This window comes from Equus przewalskii, chromosome 4 (genome assembly GCF_037783145.1).
Source record: "Equus przewalskii isolate Varuska chromosome 4, EquPr2, whole genome shotgun sequence".
Classification (NCBI taxonomy): domain Eukaryota; kingdom Metazoa; phylum Chordata; class Mammalia; order Perissodactyla; family Equidae; genus Equus; species Equus przewalskii.
The window spans coordinates 4,645,393-4,670,275 of record NC_091834.1 but is presented as its reverse complement, the minus strand read 5'-3'; the positions used below and the strand labels follow the sequence as shown (position 1 = coordinate 4,670,275).

Here is a 24,883-nt window from a genome sequence, read left to right as displayed (position 1 = left end):
TAACTACTTCCAAGGTAGTAGGGTAAAACAACAGAATGAAACAATATTATAATTCAGTTCAATGAAAGGCAAGAGAGGAATGAGAAAGACACAGAGATGAAGGACAAATGGGAAGCTTGCCATAATGGTAAAAATAAAATTTTAGACTCTCATAACAGTAAAAGCACGTGGAGTATATAGTCCAGTGAAAGGTAAAGGTTGTCAGACTGACTACAAAGAGAAAATCCCACTATGTGTTGTTTACTTGAGAATTGTCTGAAGTTAGGAAAATACAGCACTTGGAAGTAAAAGGATGAAAGGTAACCTGGGAAAAAACATGAGCACCTAAAGGAATACTGATATAGTTATATTAGTATTAGAAAAAATACTCTGTACGGCAAAGGCATTACTGAAGAAAAGGACCAGTAGATAATAATGAAAAGGTTTAATTTGCCAGGGAAACATGGTAATTTTAAGAGTATGCACTTAATAACATAGCCTCAAAAATATAAAGCAAAAACTAACAGTTAAGGAAAGGACAAACTCTGTATCATAATGGGACAATTTTAATACCTCTCTCAGTTTTGATAAATTTAGTAGATGAAAAATGGTGTATATAAGATTTCAACAACACAAATAAGCTTGATCTAATAGACATCAATAGAACAGAGTGTACAACAGGTGCAAAGTACATACTCTTCAACATACACGGAACATCTATAAAAAATGTTGCAAGGTCTAACCCAATTTGTGATACTGAGTTAGAAATTAAAGTCTTAGCCTTTTGAATGCAGAGCTTCTTATGTGATGTATTAATACAAAACATTTTCCTAATTGAAAAAAATCTTCATATTTGCTAAATATAGAATCTTCTGTGTATAACACACTGTGGTATCTACAATCTGTTCATTTTTTAATTTGTTAATAAAGTAGTGACAGCTGGCTGAGCACTACATAACAGTTCTCTTGTTAAAATTGTCACAGGAGGGCCAGCCCTGTGGCCAAGTGGTTAAGTTCGCGCTCCACTTCGGTGGCCCAGAGTTTCACTGGTTCAGATCCTGGGCGCAGACCTAGCACCGCTTATCAAGCCGTGCTGAGGCGTTGTCCCACGTAGGAGAACCAGAGGGACCTACAACGAGAATATACAACTATATCCTGGGAGGCTTTGGGGAGAAGAAGAAGAGAAAAAAAAGATCGGTGACAGTTGTTAGCTATGGTGCCAATCTTGAAAAAACAAATTGTAAAAGGAAACCTAGTGGAGTCTGTGTAGTGTAATAGGCTGAGTGTGGACTCCAGGCGTGAATTCTTGCTAAGTCACTTACCAGTTCTGGGATCTGGGGAAAGTTACTTAAGATCTTTAAGACTCATCTATAAAATGAATGTAAGAATGTCCACCTTGTAGGGTCATGAGAAATAAATGAGATACTCTGTATAGAGTACTTGGTACCAAGCAAATCACTTCTGCTCTTATTGTCTTTATTACTCAAAGAATGTTTCCTGAGCATCTGCAAAGTATTAGTCTCACGTGAGCATCTTTAATTCCTAAGACATGATTAGGTATTACGGATATTATAACTCTTAGCCCTTATTTTGCCACAGAGCAGTTACAGATCACCAAGTCTCCAAATCTTTCCTTCTTGCCCTTGCTGGCCTCTTTTCTTGTTGGCCTGCAGGAATGAGAATAAGAAATTGGGCTAAGAGGGATGGGCCGCTCAAAGCATTTCAGCTCTTGGATCAGCTTGCCTTCTTGGTTTTCAGAGCACTTAATACTTTCGTTGGCCCTTATGAACGTGAAGTTATTTTGTATTTTATTTTGACTTGTCGCAGTACACTTTTGCTTTTGCCAATAATAATCCTTCTGGGGTTTTCCTGACTCCCTAATTGGTGGTCTGTTCTGAAGCAGCATGCAGCCCAGGTCTGAAGGATGGATCTTTTGTCCTTTGTCTGACCAGCTGCCCAACTCTGAAAGAGACTCGCCTTCTCGTTTCAACTGCTTGATTCTCAAGAGAATGTAGTTTTGATATTCGGAGGTATTTAGGTAGAAACTCCATAAAATTCTTATGTAGAGAAGGAATTTGCTTTACTTGTAGTTTTTAATGGTTAGCAGTCATGTGTGAGTCATTAATGAAACAAAGCTGTCTCTAGTGGAATCCTTAAAGACGAGTGTTAGTTTGATTAACTAGGACTTCAAGCAAATATGCACATTTGTGTCTTCAAATTTAAAAGTAGTCATTCTCTGCAGATATTCTTGTGAATTCAGTTATATATTTTTATCAAAGGAACTATAAAGTCTTTCAGAAACAAGGGCATGATGTAATCTCCTTAAAACGTTTTCTCATAAAAATGCTTTCTTGTTTTTAGATTACCTCTCTAGTGACCCTTCAGCTATTAACCCTGGTTGGCCATGACGATCAGCTTGATGGACCAAAATACAAATGCACAGTGTCCCTAGACTTCATCAGAGCTATTGCTAGGTAAGCATAGAATAATCGCCAATTTAAAATGTCTTGAATTATGTAGATGACATACTAAATATAAAGATTAATGTTCTTCCTGATGTAATGTCATTAGTCGTTTCAGCAAGAAAAGATCATTTAAGTGCCACAAGTGAATAAGTTTCACTGTAGAATGAACCCTCTCATCAAATTTACAAATGACATAAAATTGGGAGAATTAACTAATGTGTTAGATGGCAAAAATCAAGATTCTCAAAGACCTTAGCAGACTGGAATAATGGTCTCATAGTAGCAAGGTAGGATTTAATGGACTGTTGACTACAAAAAATTCATATGTACTAAAAGAAAATGGGAGAGACCTGGCTTAAGTCCTGAATATTTTGGCTGACTACAAGATTTTAAAAATCCTGGTGTCTCTTTCAAGGGGTGTCATAGGTCTACTCTATGTTGCCATAGGCAAGTCAAATCTGGTGTGCCGTGCTGTGTTTGCAGTTTTAAGAGGGGCATTGACCAGGGGGTACATGCTGAGGGGGCAGTAGAATGAAGAACCCTGTCACATCCCTGACCGAGGGAAGAGGTGTGAGAGAGTAGCCTTGGGAAGGAGATGGTAACTGCGTCAAGTATTTCAGGTCCATCGTGCGCAAAATGGATGAAACTAATGCTGAGCAATTCTAGAGCGTTGGAAGTTCTAGGGAAGAAAGTGTGTCTGTCCAAATGAGAGCTGTCTAAAAATGTGACAGCTTTCCTCACAAAGAGGTGTGCTGACAGTTACCCAGAATGCTCCAGCCATTTAGGTGAATAGGTGACCTCATCTCATGGTGGCAGCTGGATCCCAGTCTGTCCGGACTTGTAGGAGAAGAAGTGTGTGTAGACCGGTCGGAGGAGCAAGATAATCCGTGAGGTAGTGCCTCCCAAACCTTTTTGAATATGAAGAGTCCATTTTAATAGCCTTTTAAAACTAATTATGCAGATATTTACATATATTTCAAAATTAGTAATACACAGGCATGAAACGTTATTCAGACTGAAGACAGTGCTTGACATGGATTTGCAGGTCTCCTCTCATAAATGTTTCAGCTTCTTGAAGTTCTGAAGTCCACAGCTTGGCCAAAGCCTCTGCCTTGAAGTCTCTTCTGAATTAAAAGTTCTCTAATATTATGATGCAAGTATTTGAGACATTTTGATGGCGTGTGGACTCTAAAACCTGAGATGAGAGTTTCGAAATGTGTTGTTATGATAAAATTGCACAAACTTTTACATAGAAGAAATTGAGCAGAAACTTTTTTTGAATGTAATCAGTATGACCATGAAGCAATAACTTTCTTTTTCTAAACAGTAATATTAAAAACTCTGTGCTAAGAGCCTGTGTCAAAGGCGTACCTTTGGAGTGAAGCATGTTTATTTTAGGGATGTTGTCATTACTCAGAATGTGTGGGGTTGTGCCCCAACATAATCATGGTCAAGACGGAGGTTTGTGAGTGCCTAATATGTTGAATTCAGTGAACCAAACTGAATTGGGTGTTACTTAATCTGCAGCATCAGTGAAGTCGTTAAGCACACCCAGAGAAATGCCCTTCCACTTCCCGCCTCAGGAGGGGGCAGGAGTTGTAGAGCTGGTTTTGCCATAGGACTTGAGCACTCCAGCATGTGCTTTGTTCCTTTTTTTTTCTCTACGCCTCCTTGCTTTCCATGCACAGTGTCCAGAGAATGACTGCCTCCTTCTTCCCACATCACCCTATTCCGCTCTCATCCCTGTGGTGGTTTGTCCTTTTCTGCTGATTTCCCTCCCGTTCTTTCCCTGCCTCCCGTCTCCTTCTCTCTTTCCTAATGTTCTTCCTTGTTCCTTAGTGGAAGCCTGATTCTTCCCTGGGGATACTTCCTTGGGGATACTACTTCCCCTGGAGTTGTCTCTAGTGGTAACTACTTATTTTCTCAAACCCCAATCCCTCGGAGTTAAACACTCTTTAAGTGCCATCCTCTCTTCTTGTTACCACTTCCAGATTGCTGCTGCCCCCAGCTGCTTGTAAAAATGTGGGCTTCTTTGGGGCTTCTGCAATCTGACTCTGTTTCCCTATTCTCCTTATGATTGATTATCTTCTACTAGCCTCCCAGCCATTCCACCTCCTGCGTTGAAGAATAGAGCATGTGGTTCACAGGCTTCTTTTCAGCCTAGATTCTTAATGAAACCACAGATCGGAACATCTCTCCTGTACTCACTCTGTTCAGCATTCGGTCTTTCACAGAACAAGATTGAAACCATCAGTTGAGAACTCCTTCAGCTCCCTTCATGGTACCCATCTTCTTTCTTTCCTTTTTCAGTAGGGTGGGATCCCTCTTCCTGTTTAATTGCATCTCCTCCATTTCCCCAGAACCTTTTTTAGTCCTTAGGCTGTTTGTCCTCTCAGTGACACCCAGCACTGTTGGCTGCTCTCTGTTTCTTAAAACTCCTTCCCTTAGAGCCCATGAGGAGCCCAGAAACCCAGTCTTCTGGTTTTCGTCTTTATTCTTTGGCTGATTTTTCTAAGGCTCGTTTGCCAGCTTATCCTCTCTACCTGACCTTTACATGTAGCTGGTCCTTGAGGCTTGGCTCTTTTCTCTTTTCATATTATACTTTTTTCCTAGGCAATTTTACCTGTACCCATGTCTTCAACAACCATCTACATATTAATGACTCCCCAATTTTTTTTATTATTTTTTTTTGCTGAGGAATATTTGCCCTGAGCTAACATCCATTGTCAATCCTCTTCCTTTTTTTTTTTTTTTTTGCTTGAGGAAGTTGAGCCCTGAGCTAGCATCCTTGCCACAGCATGGCTAGTGAGTGGAGTAGGTCCACACCCAGGATCTGAACCTGTGAACCCAGGCTGCCAAAGTGGAGCACATGGAAGTTTAACCACTCGGCCGTGGGGCCAGGCCCTCCCCAGTTTTTAAAGGCTGGACCCTTATTCTGAGTTTCTTGACCTTTATTGGATGTTTCCCAGCTACATCAATTCATTTCCAAAACTGAACTCAGGAGTTCTAAGTTCTGCTCCTGTCTGCCAGCAAAGAAGGGAGGACCCAGCTTCCCTCCAGTGTTCCCTCTCAGCAGTCAGCACTGCAGTCCGCCGTGTAGCCCAGGCCTGAAGCCTGGGAGTCATTCCTGACGTGTCTCTCCCACACTCCCAGCGTACAAGCATCAGTCCTGTTGACCCCACCAAGGTCCTCCTGTGCGTCGCGGACTCATCCATTTCTGTCGTCTGTGCCATTGCCCCTCCAGACCAAGCTCCAGCGTCTCTCCGCTAGCAGCCTCCTCAGTGATCTTCTCTCTGCTCTCATGCCCGTGGGATTTGCTGTCCACACCACAGCCAGAACGATTGTCTACAAGTTTCATGTCACCCTCCTACTTAAGTCTTCAGTAGTTTCCCCTAACTCTTGGGGTAAAAACCCAGAATCTTGAAAATAGCCTACGAGGCCCCCTTGGGCAGAGCCTGTGCCCGGCCCCATCTGGCACACGTCTTCTCCCTGGGGTTTGCGCTTACCGCTCTGGCTTCTTTCAGTTCTTCTCATTCACCACCCTGCTTCCCCCCTTTGCCTGTGCGGCACTCTCCAGCTCCTCCTCTCCTTTATCCAGCTAACTGCAGCGCCACCTTTAGATTTCAGTTTAAATGTGTGTTCCTGAAGAAGCCTTCTCGGATACACCGTCACCACCGCCAGCCCTCCACACACAGTGTTACAGGTCGCATTGTCTTCTCGTGATTCGTATCATAGTTTTAATTAATTCATCTTTCCTTCTACAGTGTAAGACCATGAAGCGCAAAGCACAGACTGCACAATCACTCTCTTACCTCAAACCCAGCACAATGCTTAAACCTAGTATATGCTGAACTTATAAATATTGTGTGTTTTCCTGCAGTGGTTAGCAGTAAAACTTCAGCTGAAAGGGAACCACTGTGGGCTTGTCTTTTGGGGCAGCAAGATAACGGCAGCTAAGGAGACACACACTCATTCCAAATCGAGGCTTGGTAGGGAGAGGAGATCCCGAGGATGGTTACCCCTGAAGAAGTAGGTAGGCTGAATTCCAGACCTGTGGCAGGGAATGAGCAGTTAGATCACAGGACACACGTAAATGTCCAAAATAGGGGAATGGGTCCGTGATTTATTGTACATTTTTATGAAAAACTCTATAGTTATTAAAAATCATACTTTGAAGGATAACAGCATGGGGAAATACTCTTGTTATGAGTTTAAGGGATAAAGCAGTTATATATAAAGTTGTATATACAAGAAAAGTGGGAAAACCTAAGGGAAGGGAGTAATGGTCAAAATTGTCAATTGCTTCCAAGAAATCAAGCCGAGTCCATCCGATCTAAGGATAAAGCAGTCATTTGTAACTTTATCAGGAAAGCTTTCAGGGATGTAGTGGGGGTAGAAGTCAGATTATAGTGCATCTAAGTCGTAGTTCAGACAGTTGATGCAGCGAACAGAATGCTTTCCATTCATTTATTCATTGAACGTTTACTGTGTTGTCCATTATAATCACTGTGCGAGGCTTTGGGGATGTGGCAACAAGTGTAACAGACCCGTAACCTATCCTTATGAGCCCATATTCTAGAATTTTATTGCCATGAAAAAGAGAGGATTCTTACCTACTAAAGGGATTGTGGGGTTATGAGAGGGTCATTATTTTTAAAGATTTGAGCATATTTAAATGCTGATGGCAAGAACTGATACAGAAGGAGAGCTGATGATACAAAAGAGAGAGAGATTAATTTAAAGCACAAAGTCCTTGAAATGGTAGGTAAGCATGGGATTTAGAAACATGAGTTGAAAGAAATAGCCCTGGATGAGAGAAGGGGAATCCTTTTGCATTATAACGAGAGGACAGGGTGGATTCAGGCAGAGCTGAGTTTGGAGGTTTGGTGGCAAGAAGTTAAGGAAGTTCTGATTTGATGTCTTCTGTTTTACCTGTGAAGGAGGAGCCAAAATTGAGACTAAGGACAGAGGTAGTAGCTGTTTGAGAGGAATGTGGATATTTGAAATAGCTGCCATGGGGAGTGGAAGGAAGTGCTGACAAAGAAAGCAGCTTGCTGGGAGTGTTGTGGGCCCACTTGAGGTTCCTGACCTTGAATTTACAGTGGCACCAATCTGTGAAACTTGTGATCTTCTCCAGCAGCATTCCATATGCTAGGTACTGGGACAGCAAAGGGATATAATTGAAATCACATAGGATTGGGGTTTTGCCAGCTGAATTCAGTGGATGCTAACAAGTGAGCGCATAAAGTGACGGACCGTGGAGGCTAAGCTAGGAAGCGAAGGAAGGAAGTAAAGCCATTAGAGAGCTGATAGTTCAGTGCCCGGCACATAGTGCTCAGTATGTGTTTGGAGATCAGGAGAATGTGAAGGGATCTGTGGGCTGGTTGTCTGAAGGTGTTCCAGATAGCTTAAAGGAAGAGATGGGGATCAGAGGGAAGAATGTCTGAATTTATGTTTTTAGAGGTAGAACATTTCTGAGTGTGATCATAAGAGTAGAAAAGGCCGTTGGAGGTGAGAAAGACAAGTGTGCAGTGAGGTCACAAAGGCTGGAGGCAGGTCTTCAGATGGAGAGGAAGACTGACTGGGTGCTGCGTTACTCAGTGAGTGAGTGATGGGGACAGAGGGATAAGGGTGGGAAGGGGTTGTTCCGAGTCTCAGAGGAGCAGAACTGTGTGCGCAAGGACACCAACCCCCCCGACAGGACTGCCTGGGGTACGGAAGGGACTCTGACCTCATGGGAAAGAGCTGAAGAGTCCTTCAAGGAGAGCCACCTCTCAGTTCAGCCCAGAAGAGAGAAAGCCACTCCCGGAAGAGGTAGAGGATGTGCAGAACTTGACTGACCAAGGAGCCGTGGAAAGGTTTGGCCACACACGCAGTAGGAGGCTGGTTCCAGAGCGGGAGCGGAATGCGGAGAGGACACTTGACTGACCAAGGAGCCGTGGAAGGTTTGGCCACAGACGCAGCAGGAGGCTGGTTCCAGAGCGGGAGCCGGAATGTGGAGAGGACACATGACTGACCAAGGAGCCGTGGAAGGTTTGGTCACAGACGCAGTAGGAGGCTGGTTCCAGAGCGGGAGCCGGAATGTGGAGAGGACACATGACGGGTGACCAGACGCTTATGGAACGCTGTTCCTGGATGTTTCCAGGTTTGTGTCTTCCGCAGTCAGTGGGCAGACCCTACAGGGTGACTTAAGACTGCAACTTAAAGTACAGCTGCAGGTTGTCAGAAGCAAACTGAGAAAGAGCTCAAACTGCCTAGAAAAGGAAAAGGAAATAAAATGGCATCCCGTGAGAAAGAAGTGCTTCAGTGTAGTAAAAGAGTCAACAAAGTGGAATAAAAGGATAAGGGCAAAATTAAACCCTGAGATATATGCCATGTGATTGACTTCTGTTAAAGCATTCTGAATTCTGACTGAGGAAGTACTCCTAGGCACATGGCTACCGCACTGTTTGTGTTTATCCTATTTCTTTATAGATGTTTACTTCAGAAAATAATTCATTTGTGTTCTCTGTGAGAGACAATCTCTTGTAGTATTTAAAAACTATCCAAAATCTTAAAATTGTATTTATGTGAATCTAATATGTATCTGAAGCTGTGAAAAGCCAGAGAAAGTGCATGCAAAGTACACAACTATCTTTGTAAGTTAAAGCTTTCTTTAAAGTGGACTGTTTGTCTCCAAGTCCTGGAAGGCACAGAGTTATCTTTGGAATGTGTGACATAATTTTTGATGTTGCCTTTGTGTTTATTGTATCAAATTCTGCCCTGTTTTAGAATAATATACGTGGGGATTCATTGGCAAGTCACCTGTTTATACTGAGGGATGGACGGATGAGAGAGAAAGATGGTCGTACATCTTGGGCAGTAAAAGTTAAAGGAATGATCTTACATATTCAGTTCCTGATTAATTTAGTATTTTAAAAAAGTCCAGAAATCTTAACTGTATGATTCAGTTAAGTACTTCCCAGTGGCAAAGCAGAGAAATGGAATATAGTCAAGCTTTTATAAATGAATGCATTTAAATTGGTTGGTGTTTTTAAGTCAGTCCATTCATTCTAGTAAAAAGAATTTTATTGCACAAGCTCTGCTATAGTTCCATAAACAGATTACTGAACAAAATAGGAGCCCTACCACTGAGAAATCATAGTATTTCCGTTTGTTTGTGTTCTCATCTAGTGTCAGTCCATTATACGTACTCTGCTCCTTACTCATCACAATACAGTTGCAATTCTCTGTGCTCCTTTCTCCTCTTAATGTTGTAGGTATGTCTTCATGTTGATCATTTTGTATGGGTATGTAATATTCTATCAAATAATGCCTTCCAACCCCATAGTGTTGGAATTTAAATTGTTTCAGTCTTAGCTTCTTCTCAACTTTTTTTCACCCAATGCCAGAAACAAACAAACAAAAATACCAGTAAAACTTAACATTAAGTCCACTTTACTGTGTCACTTTAGGTTTATAACCTTAAGACCCAAAGTCATTGTGGGGAAATGTGTCTGAGAGATGTACAAAGTCCATTTCCCTTTTTGCCTGTGGTTAGAAATAGCCTCCTATGTCTGTTTCCTTCTGAGATCCTCCAGAAAAGATCTTTTCAGCCAGTATCATGATTTAAAAAAAAAAAAAAAGATTTGTTAATGGTACCTTGTTACCAGTAAATTTGGGGAGTTCTAGAATTGAATGAAAGAAAAACACATAAAATAAAATAGCTTTAGGATATAATAACCATACCTTTTGTGTCTTTATGCCTGAGATAAGATTTTTTTATTTTTGGTCACCATTTTTCATGGTTTTATTACTGCTAATGATAACAGGATTGTTTCGGCAGTGTTTTTATACCATTTGGAAAGATTTCATATTTTTCAGAGAAGCACTATTGTAATGAAACAAAATATTCTTCAGTCCAACATTAGTTACCACAATAGCCATAGCATCTAATTTGAGCTATTTTTAAGTGTGTTTTCATAAGCAGTATCTATAGTTCCCCATTCCAACTTTTTAAAAATATTTGATATGTCAGTCATTTGCTTAGGAACTTTTTTAGAAAGTGTAGTACCAAGTGATAGACAAAAACATTAATTGATGGTGGTTTAATAAATAAGAGTGTGCAATTAGTGAATCTTCAAAAGGCTGTTCTCACATGGATGATTATTTTTGCGGAATTGAATATTTTAAGGCTTTAATTTTGTACTTATTGCTAGATCATTATATCTAATTATTTTGACCATTTATTCAAATAATAAACCTCCAAGTCTGAATATTTATAGTGAAGAATGAGTTTGGAGAAAAGAAAATAATTATATGTCTCTGTCTGCCTGCTATTTTATTCTGCCTGCCATCAGAGTACAAAAATATACATTCACATCGTCTGTTTGTTGTCTCATATTCTTGGATCATACAGATTTAGTTGCAATACACATACAGGTCAGCCAGTGTTAAAAGACTGAAAAGAATGAAAACTACAAATGAGGACAGATGAGCTATGCGTTATGTAATGATAAAACAGGTGTTTTGGAAGATAAACAGTGTTCAAAAGCAAAGAAGATTTAAATACTTCTGCATCCCTAATTACTTTATTCTGGTTATTAGACAAAAAGCAAATAGCTCTCAGATGAAATCTAAACTTTCTGTTGTATAATTGAAATACGGAAGTTGAATCGTTCTAATGTTTTCTTTTTTTAGAAAAGCAAACTTTATGCATGGGAGGGGAAAGAAACTTTTTAAAGAAACTCTGTTTCTAGGGACATTTTTAAAAATCAGCGTCAGTCCCATCCTGGTGCTTTTGGTAGCACCATTGGACTGTTGAGCATGAGCTGTGAATTATTTTGCATGTGCTTCCCGGAATCATACACGCAGAGCTGAGGAGTCTGGGGGGAGGATGCTAACATACTGTCTGTTCTTGTTTATAGGACGGTGAACTTTGACATAATAAAATACTTGTATGATTTCTTGTGAAAACAAGCTTCAAAGCCATATGGACACTGTGACGATGACTAAGCCAAGCTGTGTTCATCCACCTCCTTAGCTGGCCAGGGAGAGGAGGTCTTTGGCTCTATTGGATTTGTCCAGACAGGTGCCGGCCCAGCGTGGAATCGGATGAAAATCCTCTGATTGGTCTGGGTGGATGTGAGCAGAAGACTATTTACCAGGGACCCTGGAGTATTTGGACGCAACGTGTTAATTATAAACAGCAGGGTTTGAGCACAATCTGTTCTGCTCTTAATGATGTTATCTTAACACTGAAATTGCCTGAAACCCATTACTTAGGACTACATTTTGCCCTGTGAACTCTCCCCTGCGCTTTGAATGTGCCAGCAGCCCTTGTATGTGAGCCCCGTCTCTTCACTTCCTCCCCACAGGAGCCTCTGCAGTGGCTCGCCAGAGCAGATTTTCCTAAGGCCACCGTTTTAAAAGATCGTAGTTGCAAAATATAATAAATAGAAGTTTTAAAAAATGTATCTTTTAGAAGATATTTGTATATGCTTATCTTTCACCCAATTTTCTCAAAAGGCAAGGTAATTTGATCAGAGGTAAGCCTCCTTGATAACTAGAGACTGCTTCGTGAGGTTTACCTGGTCACTCCTGCCATTAACCACCCACCCTAGCTTTTTGACCCGCGTGATGGTTTTCTTTGCTGTTTAAGAGTTGCACGATAAAACATTTTCCCGTTAAACCAGTTAGGAACCTTGGGTCTGATTTTCTTGTCTCTCCGTATTTTTGAAGAAGCTTTCCGTTAGCATTTGAATGCTTGAAAATGGTGTTGAGCGGATTGAAAGTGCTTCATTACAGAGCCTACTTTAAATTTCACTGGCATTTTATTCTTTGATTCCTTTTTTGAAGAAAAATGCTCACCATAGGCACTCCCGGATAGGAAGCCTTTCAATGTAGTGATTGTCTGACACTTTGTGGATCAAAGAAAACAAGTAGTCGTCTACTTGCCTTTAGCGGTGATGGGCAGGGGGCGAAGACTGAGTTCCTTGTTGCCTCCCTACGTAGGACAGCGAGGGAAGACTTCCTAGCCCAGAGGATGACATGCACCATGAGCGATAGAGCACCCTTCCGTAAGTCCCTTGTCCCACGGGAGACGGTGAAATGTGGCATTCCACAAGATGTTTGGAGGAGCCAGGACCAGGGAAAAGGCATGTGCACCGTGAAGGCTTGGGTTTCCCGCACATAGAAATCCATGTGCCATTAAAGTAGGAAGCAGTTTGGGTATGGGTAGCCGATGCCAGGAAGAGCACTGCCCCTTGGGGGGGTTCCGCCCCTCATAGCTGGCTGTGAGTGGCAGGTCTGCTGTGCAGCCCTCTTGGATAGGCTGGGGCCAGTCTGCATCTTGGAGAAAGAGACTGTCCTCGGGTTCTGGGGAGGACGGAAAGGAGGCCGACTTTCCTGTAAGTGACTTTGCATGCCTCTCCTCACTGCTGGTCGCCTGTCCTGCACTCCCTACAAGGAGCTTCCCCCCCACGGTGGCTCCCCTGCAGAGTGCCTTGTAGCCGGGTTTTCCCTGCCCCTGACTGGGCATCAGGTCTTTCCTGTGTTGTAATTCCCTTTCTAATGGCTTGCTAAATGACTCACTCACTAATTTGATTAATTTATTTAAATGAAGACTAACAGCTTAATATGGATATTAGCATTTTAACAAGGGTCATCCGCAAATGAATCCTCTAATTGGAAGATATAAATCTCCAATTACGGGAGGGAATCTAATGATGAGAATTGCTCTGGCTGGTGGGCCAGATACTTCCATTAAGAGAGGAGGCGCTTAAATTATCTTCAGCGTCTATTCCACCTAGATCTAAAAATGATTTAGGTGGTACAAGAAGAAAGTTACCAAGCTGCGGGTTTTTAGATTTTTCAAGCATGGACACTCCTCCATTTTAGAAATGCTTTGTTTCAGTGACCATGACCCAGGTGTACACACTTGAGGGGAGACCTTTCTCCCTCTTCCTTCTTACTTTCAAGTCGTTTTCAATCCTTGAGTCAGTCTTCATTGCTGCAGTGTTTTTTTCAGTAACTCTGGAAGGGATTCTGATCCCACAAGCCTCTTCTCACTAAGCTCTAAAGTCAGAAAGGGGTCAAGTCTCTAGGTCAGCGGTGAAGACTCAGGCTCTGGAGTCAGGCTAACTTGGATCAAATACCATCTGTATCTCTATGAGGTGTGTGACCTTAGGCAAGTCACTGAGTCTCTCTGTGCCTCTGCTTTCTCAGCTGTACAGTGGAGAACAGAGCTTCCCTCATGGAACTGTTTTGAGGATTAAATAAATTGATATATCTGCGTCAGTAGTTCTCAACTGGGGGCAGTTTTGCCCAGTAGGAGACATTTAACAATTTCTGGAGACATTTTGGTTGTCACAACTAGGGGTGGGGTGGGAAAGGCAGAGGCCTGGGATGCTGCTAAACATCCTAAAAGCTTGACTCACACAGCACAATTATCAGGTCCAAAATGTCAATATTGCCAAGGCTGAGAAACCCTGAGCTTGGTAAAGTACCTGGCACACAGCAAGTGCTCAGTGAATGCTAGCTGTTGTTATTTTCATGAAATATTATTTGTGGCCTAGAAAGGAGGTAAGTGAGGGAATGGGGCAACATTCCAACTAAAAAGAGAAGAGGTACTCTTACCTAAGCACATGGAGGATAATTAGTTCTTATTTAGAATTTTGGAATTATCCAAATGGTCACAATACCTTGGATTTTTATTTTTAGAGTTGATGATTATCTACTGCGTTCTAATCCACATGCAGATGTCATTGCTTATTTTTCAGGATCTTGTTGAATAGTCAAAAGCGTGAGCTGAGAATGATCAAATCAGAGAGCAGGTGACTGAAGAATTACGTTATTTTCCCTCAAGGTGTGATGGCTGAAGAAGTAGTGGTATACCTCCAGTAGAGTCAGTTAACCGACAACTGTTTGATGTAGTTAATGTGGTCTGCAGCATGGAAAGCTCGGGCAATAAGAATCAGCCTCTCCTTTGTCCCTCCAGAGTGTGCACCCCTCTGCTTTTATCATGCAAAGTAAAGTAATGGGCCAAGTCCAGGAATAATGCATCCCTTATCACATTAAGTTCTCAGTGAGCCTCTGAAATAGTAGATGAAATGCAGCAGCTGTCCCATGTGTGCAGTCAGGGCTGTGATACTGTCCTCCGTTGCTACCTGAGGTCGCACACTATCGTGTACCATAATTGTTCGCATTTTATGCCGTTAGCCATGAGCAGAGACTTAGATTGGAGGTAATTAGACCAGAGATTGATATTCAGCTTCATCCCCTACATTTTGAAAGCTTCATCTGCTACAAAGTCTGACTGCCTATCATATGTGAATAGTTTAGATAATTTTGCATGTAATTTCAGTCTGCTGACACAGTTTGCTTTAAGAAATGCTTAGTAGAGCTCAAAGAAATCTTTCCTATCAAGATATCAACGTTTCACTCAAATTTGCTGTTAAATGCCCTGAATACAGTTAGTGTTCATTTTCCAGCAGTGACACATTCATGAAGCACAGTATGAGAAGCAGAAATTTTGGAGAGCAGAGAAAATTATAATCAATTCATTCATTTAACTTCATGTTGATGCACAGTAATGATGGGAATTTTAGAAGGCATTCAACTGTTGGAGTAAATAGTGGTAGCTTTGGCATGATGGAAAAGGCCTGGATTTTAGAGGCAGTAAAGATTGGCTTGGGTTTTGGATAAACCATAATCCAGTCCATTGGTCTTTGAAGGAGCTGAGAGTGTGATTTAATGGCAGTTTCCATAGAAGTTTTCAGTATTCATTCAACAAATACTGAGTGCCAGCTGTGTGCCAGGTATTGTGTTGGGCGTAGGAGATAGAGCAGTGGACAAAGGAGACAGATTTCTGGCCTGGACAAGAGGGGCCGTCAACGTTTGTAGAGCCATTCCGTGAGAAAGGAAATCCTGGGAAAGGACTGGGTCTGTGGGGTGAAGAAGATAGTGAGTTCAGTTCTGGACATGTTGCCGATGAGGTGCCGATCCAAGTGGAAATGTGAAGTAGGTAACTGGATCGAGGTTAGAGACCAGAGTTACTGCCAGCTATGAATGTAGGAGTCATCAGAGTAGAGGAGGTTATTTAGTGAGTTAGAGCTCTCAGTTCTTAAAGTAGTGTCCATGACGTGGTGAGGGAGAAACCATCTTGAAACGAATTAAAGAAAATATGTAGAAGGTAGTCCTAACTTCTGCTCTTCGGCTCACCACAGAACTGCAAGTTAATTTTTTCAAATAACAGTTCTCCGCTATTCATATGAACCCCATACCCCCCCGGATATGAAGCGACAGTGAGAGACATGGGCTAAGTCCCATTCAGTATCTCATCCCAGAGGGAAAAATCAAACCCACTTAGATTCTTAATTCTGAGGACAATGTTAGGTCCAAACATGATTTCATCACTGTTGGCTGACTTTCATAACAACAGAGGCATTGCTCTGGCTCAGGTGTGCCCTGGAATTTCTGAGCCCTCTTCAGGTTCACTTCCTCTGGGAAGGGACATTCAGCCAGCCCAGCTCGTGGGACCCATCCAGCTGGAACTGAAGAGGGCCTCAGAGGACCTGAAATACGCCACCCCCGTGGACATCCGTGAGAAAGGATGCTGAGAGAAACCTCTGCCTTTTTCTCCATCAGTTTTTCTCTTTTTAATTGAAAACGTTGACTAACTGAAGCCTAGTCGTCGAAAGGATGAAAAGACCTGGGAGAGAGCCCCGTGGCTCAAGGAGGGATAAAACAGGCAGCTGCTGTGAGCGCCTCTGAATGTGGAAACCTAGTAAGGAAGCCGAAGTGACCTACAGAGAAAGGAATAAGTAGATCTAAATAATTGAATTTTTCATTGTGATCTTATAACTCAAAGTTATATGGGAGAAATAAAACATGTATCAATAAAAAATTGTCTTAGATTACGAGAATCAGAGGGCTATGAGCGGACTCCCCAGCCTAGGTAGGAATAAAACTTTGGAACTGGTGAGCAGAAGAGGACGCTTCCACAGCTCCGTGCAACAGGGGCTGGCTGCCCGAATTTCTTTTCTGATAAAAGGTCTGAGTTAAACTGAAAAGAAACAAGAGGGAGAGAATATGAAAAGACGCCCGTCCCAAAGGGAAAACACTATAGAACATGTTCTTCCTAATGCTATCATACATACTTCAAGCATCTGTCTTTATTATAAAAGGACCTCCTGTTTACTGTGGAAGCTGGGGGCAGTCACGAAAAAGTAAAAATCACCAGTTAGCAACATTCAGAGAGAGGCTTTGTAAGTGAGAGTTTTGATATGTTTACCTCTAGTTGCTATACTGTTCTTGTAATTGAAGTAGAAAGTCTAATTGTGTCTTTTATAGTGAGAAAGAAAGGACAGGTCAGGTGGAGACTAATGCCTATCGTAGCAGCCTGTGAAATATGATCGGTAGGACTTAAGATTGGAGTTTTACCAAAAATGCTTACAGTGATAAGTTTTTTAAAAAATCATTTATATACAAGTAATGGAGATGTGAAACCAATCAACATAATGAAAAGCAATATCTCAAAGACATTACATCAAAAGCCAATTCTGAAATATGTGTGGCCGGTATGTCTCTTTTAATAGAATTGCTTATTGAAAATGCTTATCATGATAATAAAATGAGAGAACAAAAGAAACACTAAAGTGAGTGAAGAGAGAAAAAAACTGAAGCGAAGTATGGAACGAGGAGGGCAGTGACGTAGATGCTCACCTGCGGAAATAGGAGTCAAAGACGGCACAGAAACAGGATGTTCCAGTTATCTGCTGCTGGATAACAACCTACCCCAAACTTAATGGCCTAGAAACAACAATTTGTTTTGCTCATGAATCTGCAGTTTGGGCAGGGCTTGGCTCCTTGCGATGTCCCTGGGGCAACTTGAGACAAGAGTTGGAATGGCATGAAGGCAGGCTCCCTCACATCTGCAGGCTGGTGCTGGCCGGCTCTCACCTGGAACATCCACACTTGGTCTCTCCATGTGCCCTCCCCTCTTCCTCAGGGGATGGTGACTAGGCTCCGAAAGACAGCATCCCAGGAGAAACCAGCAAATGCTGCATGGCCATTTCTGTCTGACCTCAGAAGTTACATAGCATCACTTTGCAGCATTGTGATTAAGGCCTGCTTATAGTGAAAGGGAAGGGAATTAGACCCACCTCTTGATAGAAGGGGTGTCAAAGAATTTTCCAATATGCTTTAAATCACCACACAGAACACAATACACTGAAAATATTATTATAGAATGCAGATGGGGTATATTTTGTGTCTTTTCAAAATTTGAATTGGTGTGGCAGACACTGCTGATTGTCGCCCCACCAAGTGTCTCTCCTCCCTTCTTTCAAAGCACAGGAGCCCTGGCTGCAAGGAGGCCAATGTGGTTGGAGGCCAGGAAGCAAAGGCAGCAGTAGTAGGAGGGGATCAGAGAGGTGATGGGGGCCGGGCCAAGTGTGCAGGGCATTGAAGGACCTTAGTTCTTAGTCTGTGCGAGATGGGGAGAGTTTTGAGCAGAAGAGTCACGAAATCTGGCTTAGATTTTGAAATGGATCACTGGATGCTACACTAATAGGCTATAGGAGGGATGGAGGTGGAAACAGGAAGCAGAGGATATTAAAATAATCCAAGTGAGAGAGAATAATGGCTCAGATAAGGGTGTTAGTGGAGCTGGTGAGAAGTTGTCAGATTCTGGATATAATTGGAAAGAAATGTCTGCAGGACTTGCTAATTAATTGGATATTGATTGTGAAAGAAAGAGCCAAGGATGACTCCAGGGTTTTTGACCCGAACATCTGGAAGAGTGGAGGAGAGAAAAGATGGGGGTTCAGGTGTGGACGTGCTAAGTGGAGATTTCTAGTAGGTGTCTAAGTGGTGAGGTCCAGGAGGTAGACAGACAGATGGGTCTGGAGTTCAGGGTAGAAGCCCAGGCTGGCGATACAAATGCAGAGCTTGTCAGTATCTAAATGGAAATATAGAAGGGAAATGTGTATATAAAGGAAATATGGTCAGCTCTTCTGGGTCGGAGCATTCTTCCTGTTCACGGCTGAGCTCCTGCCCAGGAGCATGGAGAGCCCCTCCAGAAGGTGACCTCCTCCCTGGGCGTTGCTGCTAACTGAGGAACCTTCAGTCACTCTTTTCTATGGGAAGATGGGATTCATGGTACAGTTGCAGTTTCTGTAATTTAAATATTGAAATCTCAAGTACCAAATTTTAATACTAAAATTTCAAATGGTTCTTGCAGTATTAGAAAGAAAAATGACAGGAAAGGAGCGAGTGGGTCATGAGATATAAATGTACACCATGCCCAGCCCAGACAAAACGGCCTCTAAATACTGAGCTTGCAGATTAAATATGCCAATTAAATTCCCAAAGCCCAATGTTTTAAAGCTGTTCTTACTACTCTACATTTACTTTCTCTCCATTTCAGAAATAATAAAGATTATATGCTGAATTTCTCCATTAAATATAAAAATTCTTCCTAAATAGATCTAAGCATGGAATATTTGATTAGTAGTACCTAACTCCCTTTTTTCCCCGGAAATATCCGTCTATCTTTCATTGTATTTTTTACCCTAATCATGATAAATCCACCACTGAATCACACTCAGTCAAGGACATGCTTGGAGCTGTGGCTCCAGATGTTGGGTTGGTTTGCACGGATTTTCTCTTCATCTCCTTTGTGACCCATGGCACTCATTAGAAGACGGTTGTAGGAGGCAGAATAAAGTGAAACTGATGGGCATTTATGTAATGACTAAAACTGTAAAATGGTTTCATTGTTACCATACAATAAGTAAGAGCTACCTGAGTAAGGAAGATGAGGACAAAAGCTTGAGAGATTACTGGCCACATAGTGTTGTTTGCGATGGAAATTGATTTTTCTTTTCCTCTGTTACTTTTCACTGTTGAAACTACGTGATTGCAATATTGTTAACTACCAACTGAACATTTATGTTCCTGGCACCGTAATAGACAATTCACATACATTATCGCTATGCTTGTAGAGTTTGGATGAAAAAAATGTATTCACTCAACTGCTAACCCTGGAAGCCTCTTAGGGAAGAAAATACCTCGATGAGCAACTAGGAGCAGAAGATGAGAAAGAAGACGCAGAAAGGGCAGAAGATGAGACCCTAATAAATAAGAATTTGCTTTTGCTCCTGAGGATGAGACCTAGAGCACACACACAAAAAAGGGGCTTGTAAGCTGGGTCACTGTGTGGGTGAGACAGCCAAAGAGAAGTTTTAGTTATTGCTTTACAATTCAAGATGTGACCCTTTTTTTGGAACCCTTAAATTTTCTATAACGGTCTGCTACATGCAGCAGCCATGTTTATGGGGAGGTCATCAAAAAGAGGCTGTTTCCTACATAGGGGTTGGCGCTAGAGTAAATTTCTTTTAAAACCTGCAAGATACCAACTGGAAACCGCAGAGTGAGCTGAAGTAAGAAACTAGTTGGAAGTGACTGTGAGAATGTAAGATTCAAACCACACCCTCCAAACAAGGAATGCAGACACATCTCGGGTGTGACAAACTCGAGTGAAAAGCATCACCTGCTTTCTTTCTTCTAACTGAAATTCATTTAGCTTTTGAGCCCCCACTTCTGTTGATGGTAGAAACTAACCGGTCAATTCAAGATTAACTCAGCCTCTTCTAGTTTAAACTCAGTTCCAGGGTGCTTTTCCTCTGCCTCCGCCCATATTGTTAGACCCATAGAATCTGTGCTATTCATGAGCCTATTGTGCAAGCAGTGGAAGAGCTGAGGACAGAAGCTGGCTGACATCTTCTGACCCAGTCTGTCTTTCCACTCGGTGATTTAGTGCATCCTCTGTAGCGGATGCAGAAAATTCTCACAGCCTGTGCCCACTCTCATGGGTCTACCCACGTGCCTCCTTCCGCAGACCTCCTTGTCCCTGATTTTCCAGGCTTGTTCCTTATAGGCTTCTAATCAACCAGCCAAGCTCTTCACTGTCCCTGAGTCTGACTGTAACCTTACCTGGGGCTACTTCTCTCTCCATGGAAAGTGGATGACCACTCAACTCTGTCCACTGGGAGGATTTCCACTCACCAATGTCATTCACTTCCACGGAGTAGGGCTCTAGTGCAACCACAGTCCATTTTCAACTTGGACCAACATACAGAGCTCACCCATCCATGAAAGAAATCCAGCCTTTTTCCTCCTTCACCAGTTGACCATGGGGAAAGCCCTCCATGAAGCCACAGGTGGGAGCTGAGGGAGAGGCACTGGGGCAACAGTGGATCTGGGTCACCTGTTTCTATAGCTTTCCTGTGCTCTCTGCATCCATTTGAGATTGGTCCCTGATGTATCACTTCCATTTTAAAATAGGTAACTGCTGGTGAATTGGTGGGTCTGAGAGTACCCGGTTCATCATAATGGGTAATTCTGGCCATGTGACACTTGATGTCCCATGGTTAGATGCTCAGCTTCTGCCAAGGCACTGTAGCATGCCAAGAGCTGTTTGCTTCAGCCCTGGAGGGGACTGCTACACCTCCGCTATTAGAACTTGCCAGAGGCTCCACCCAGCAGCCTTCTCTCCCACAGGTCTCTATTACCGTGGGTTCTGCAGGGTTGTATGGCCCAAGAGGCAGGGTTGCTTGTACTACAGCCTAGATCCACTGTGGACGTCTTTCCTGCTCTGCTGCCCACTCAAAAACAGCAGCCCTTCCTGTCACTGATAAATGGGTAGGAGTGGTAGTATATGTTGCCCCCGGAACCTGAAGAAGCCTATGCAGCTTTGTGTTTCTTTGTTAGCAATAGGAGATGCAAGTGCAATAACTTTACCTTTATTTTGGAAGGAATGCCACATCGTATCCCAGACCCCCCAAACTTCACCAAGGTGGAGGGCCTCTGAGTCCTCATGAGGCTTGTCTGCCTCCCAGCACGTGTTGTCGCACCAAGGCATCCCGATGCCTTGCAAGTTCTTGCTCAGTAGTCCCAATTAATGCCATGTCATCAACTCAGTGGCCCGGTATGATGTTTTATGTAATATCTGGATGGTTCCAGTCCCTTTGGCTATGTTGTAACAGAGAGGGAGAATTAGTGTGACCCTGGAGTAAGACCGTGAATACAAATAGCTGTCCATCCTATGTGAATGAGAAAAGCACACGATTCTCCTTCCTGGTGGGTATTGATAAGATGCATTTGCTACATCAAAAGCTGGGTATTGGGACTTCTAGCTTCTATTTAGAATGCAGAAAGTCAGAAGGGGCATCACCAACCTTACAACAAGAAAAAGATAGCCTACAAAATCATCACTTTTCTTGAACCCATCAGAAAGCTGAGGTGGCAGAGCAGCTGACTCGCTTGAAATCTGAGGAAAGCAGGGTGACTCGAAATCAGAGAAAAACAGGACATGAGCGTTTCCCCACTGGGTCAGGTGCTGGGTGTCATACAAGCTGGTAGGAAGAATTCAGCTAAAATTTTTAACAAACTGCTAAAGACTGAGTGTGGGCTGGTATGAGAATATGGAATTCCTGGGAGATGCAGACGCAAGGAGAATTCCTGGGAGATGCAGACACAAAGAGAATTCCTGGGAAATGCAGACACAAGGAGAATCTGCATGTCTTCGCAGGGTCTTCTGCACATGTTCACAAGAAAGACTCGGGACAGGGCCACAGACTGAAGAAATCGGCCTTCATTGGGCTTAGGGGAGGGGAGGAACAGCTGCTGTGGAAGGGCACGAAGCCCCACTCATGTCTCTCTCCTATCTCCCTATGAAAGAAAGCCATAAACCACTGAGGGAAAAGCAGCAAATTCAATCATCTTTGGGGGCAAATTGCGGCTGGGAGAAAGGAACAGAAAAAAATCTGTCTACTGCTGGGGAAGATCAGCAAAGTTGATAAACCTCTAGTCAAGCTAACCAAGAAAAAAGAAGACGCAAATTACTGTAAGATAGAAAAGATATAACCACTGGTCCCACAGACGTTGAAAGGATAAAAGAGAATATTATGAATAGTTCTATGCCCATAAATTTCATTATTTAAATGAAATTCCTTGTAAAGCACAGACTACCAAAACTTGCTCAAGAGGGAATAAATAATATGAGTAGCTGTACCCTTCACTGGAGCATTCTAACATTATTATTTAAGGGGGAGATTATTTAAGGGAGAAATAATACCTATTCTACAAACTTTCAGAAAATAGAAGAGATGGGAACACTGCTTAAATCATTTTATGAGCCAGCATAACCCTGATACCAAAACCAAAGATATAACAAGAAAATTTTCAGACCAATATCCCTCATTAAGATATACACAAAAATCCTTAGCAAAATATTAATGAATGAAAGCTAGCAAATATATAAAAATAATGATACATCATGACCAAGTGGAATTTTCCCAGGAATGCAAGACTGATTTAACACTCAAAAATCAATCAGGGGCTGGCCTCGTGGCTGAGTGGTTAAGCTCGCACGTTCTGCTTCAGCAGCCCAGGGTTTTGCCAGTTCAGATCCTGGGCATGGACCTAGCACCCATCATCAGGCCGTGCTGAGGTGGCCTCCCACATAGCAGAACCAGAAGGACCTGCAGCTAGAATATACAACTATGTACTGGGGGGCTTTGGGGAGAAGGAGAAGAAGAAGAAAAAAGAAGATTGGCAGCAGATATCTTGAAAAAAAAATCGGTCAATATAATTCACCATGTCAATAGACTGAAGAGGAAAACCACAATGTTACTTTAATAGATGCAGAAAATCATCGACAAAATCCAATATCCATTCATGATTTTAAAAAAACTCTATGCAAATGAAGAATTAAAGAGAACTTTCTCTGCTTGATAACAGGCATCTGTGAAAAATTGACAGCTAACATCACACTTAATGTTGAAAGATCTAATACTTTCTCCTAAATCAGGAATGTGGTGAAGATGTCTACCCTTACCACTCCTATAAAATGTAATCTCACAAATATATTCCTGACAAATATATTAAATTAAATATACTGGAGGTTCTAGCCCAAGCAATAGCAGAGGAAAAGGAAATGAAAATCATTCAGATCGGAAAACAAGAAATAAAACTGTCGCTATTTGCAGAGACCCAATTTAGTATGTAGGAAATCCTAAAGCATCTACAAAAAAGCTTGTAGAGCTCATAAGTGAATTTAGCAAGACTGCAGAATATAAGGTCAATATACAAAATCAATTGTATTTCTTTATATTAGAAATGAGCAATTAGAAATTAAAATGAAAAAATAGTGCAGTCGTACTAAAAAGCATGAAATACATTCTTAGCTATAAAAAAATATATACAAGGTGTGTGTGTTGAAATCTACAAAATAATGTAGATGAGAGAAATCAAAGAGGACCTAAATAAATAGAGATACATGCTGTGTTCATGAATCAAAAGACTCAACATTGTTAAAATGTGACTTCTCCTCAAATTTATGTATAAATTCAGTGCAATAACATTCAAAATCCCAGCAGGATTTTTTTGGGTAAAGGTAGAATAGCCAAAACAATTTGTCAAAAAAGGAGAAAAAAGTTGGAGGATTTACACTAAGAGATTTCAAGACTAAACATAAAGCTACAGTGATTAAGGTAATGAGGTATTATTGAAAATATATACACGTAGATCAGTGAAACATAATAGAGACTCCAAAATAGACATTATATATATTGTGTATTTATATAATTATCATTATATATAATTATACGTGTAATTATATATAATAAATGTAAATACATATATGTATATCTCCACTGAATTATCTTGGCACCTTTGTCAAACATCAATTGATCATAGATAGGTAGGTAGGTAGATAGATAACTGATGTTTGACAAAGGTGCCAAGATAATTCAGTGGAGGAAGAAGAGTCTTTTCAATTAATGATGCTGGAACAATTGGACATCCATGTGCAAAAAACATAGAACACCAACACATAACTTGAGTTATATATAAAAAATATCTCAAAATGTATTATAAATCCAAATTTAAAACCTAAAACTATAAAACTCGCAACAGAAACATAAAGAGAAAATCCTTGTGATCTTGAGTTAGGCAAAGATTATTAAGACACACAAATTACAAAACCATATAAGGAAAAAAATGTCATTCTTCATCAAAATTAAAAATTTTCTTCTCCAAAAAGCACTGTAAGAAAATGAAAAGACAGGCGACTGGGAGATCATATTGGCAAAACCCATAGCACTGGTATCCAGAATATATAAAGAACTCACACAGCTCAATAACAGTAAAATAAACAACCCATTAAAAATTTGACAAAAGATTTCAACAGACACCTTATCAAAAAAGAGAGATTGCAGAAAACACATGAAAGATATTCAACATCATTAATCAGTAGGAAAAGGCAAATTAAAACCACAGGGAGATACCACTGCACACAGATTACCTAAAGATAGTGAACAAGCAACAACAACAAACAAAATATCAAGTGCTGACAAGGACGCAGGGCAACCGGAACTCTCTTATGTTATTGATGT

The 24,883-nt window shown here is 41.6% G+C and overlaps 1 protein-coding gene across 17 annotated transcripts in view; it reads left to right on the top strand.

The window, feature by feature from the left end:
* The window catches only part of ORC5 (origin recognition complex subunit 5), a 125,908-nt gene that overhangs the window by 67,752 nt on the left and 33,273 nt on the right, over positions 1 to 24,883 (top strand). For 6 of the 17 annotated variants that reach the window (XR_011539393.1, XR_011539390.1, XR_011539392.1 and 3 more), the window contains one exon: positions 2,341 to 2,453. Coding sequence is in view for 12 of the 17 variants with exons in the window: in XM_008526787.2 (XP_008525009.1) it covers positions 2,341 to 2,453 (113 nt within the window). In the remaining 5 variants the exon portion in view is untranslated. Of the gene's footprint in view, positions 1 to 2,340; positions 2,454 to 3,440; positions 3,815 to 6,208; positions 8,590 to 11,350; positions 12,118 to 24,883 lie in introns of those variants that run through there. The other 11 variants (XR_011539394.1, XR_011539391.1, XM_008526788.2 and 8 more) reach the window with 8 other exon arrangements.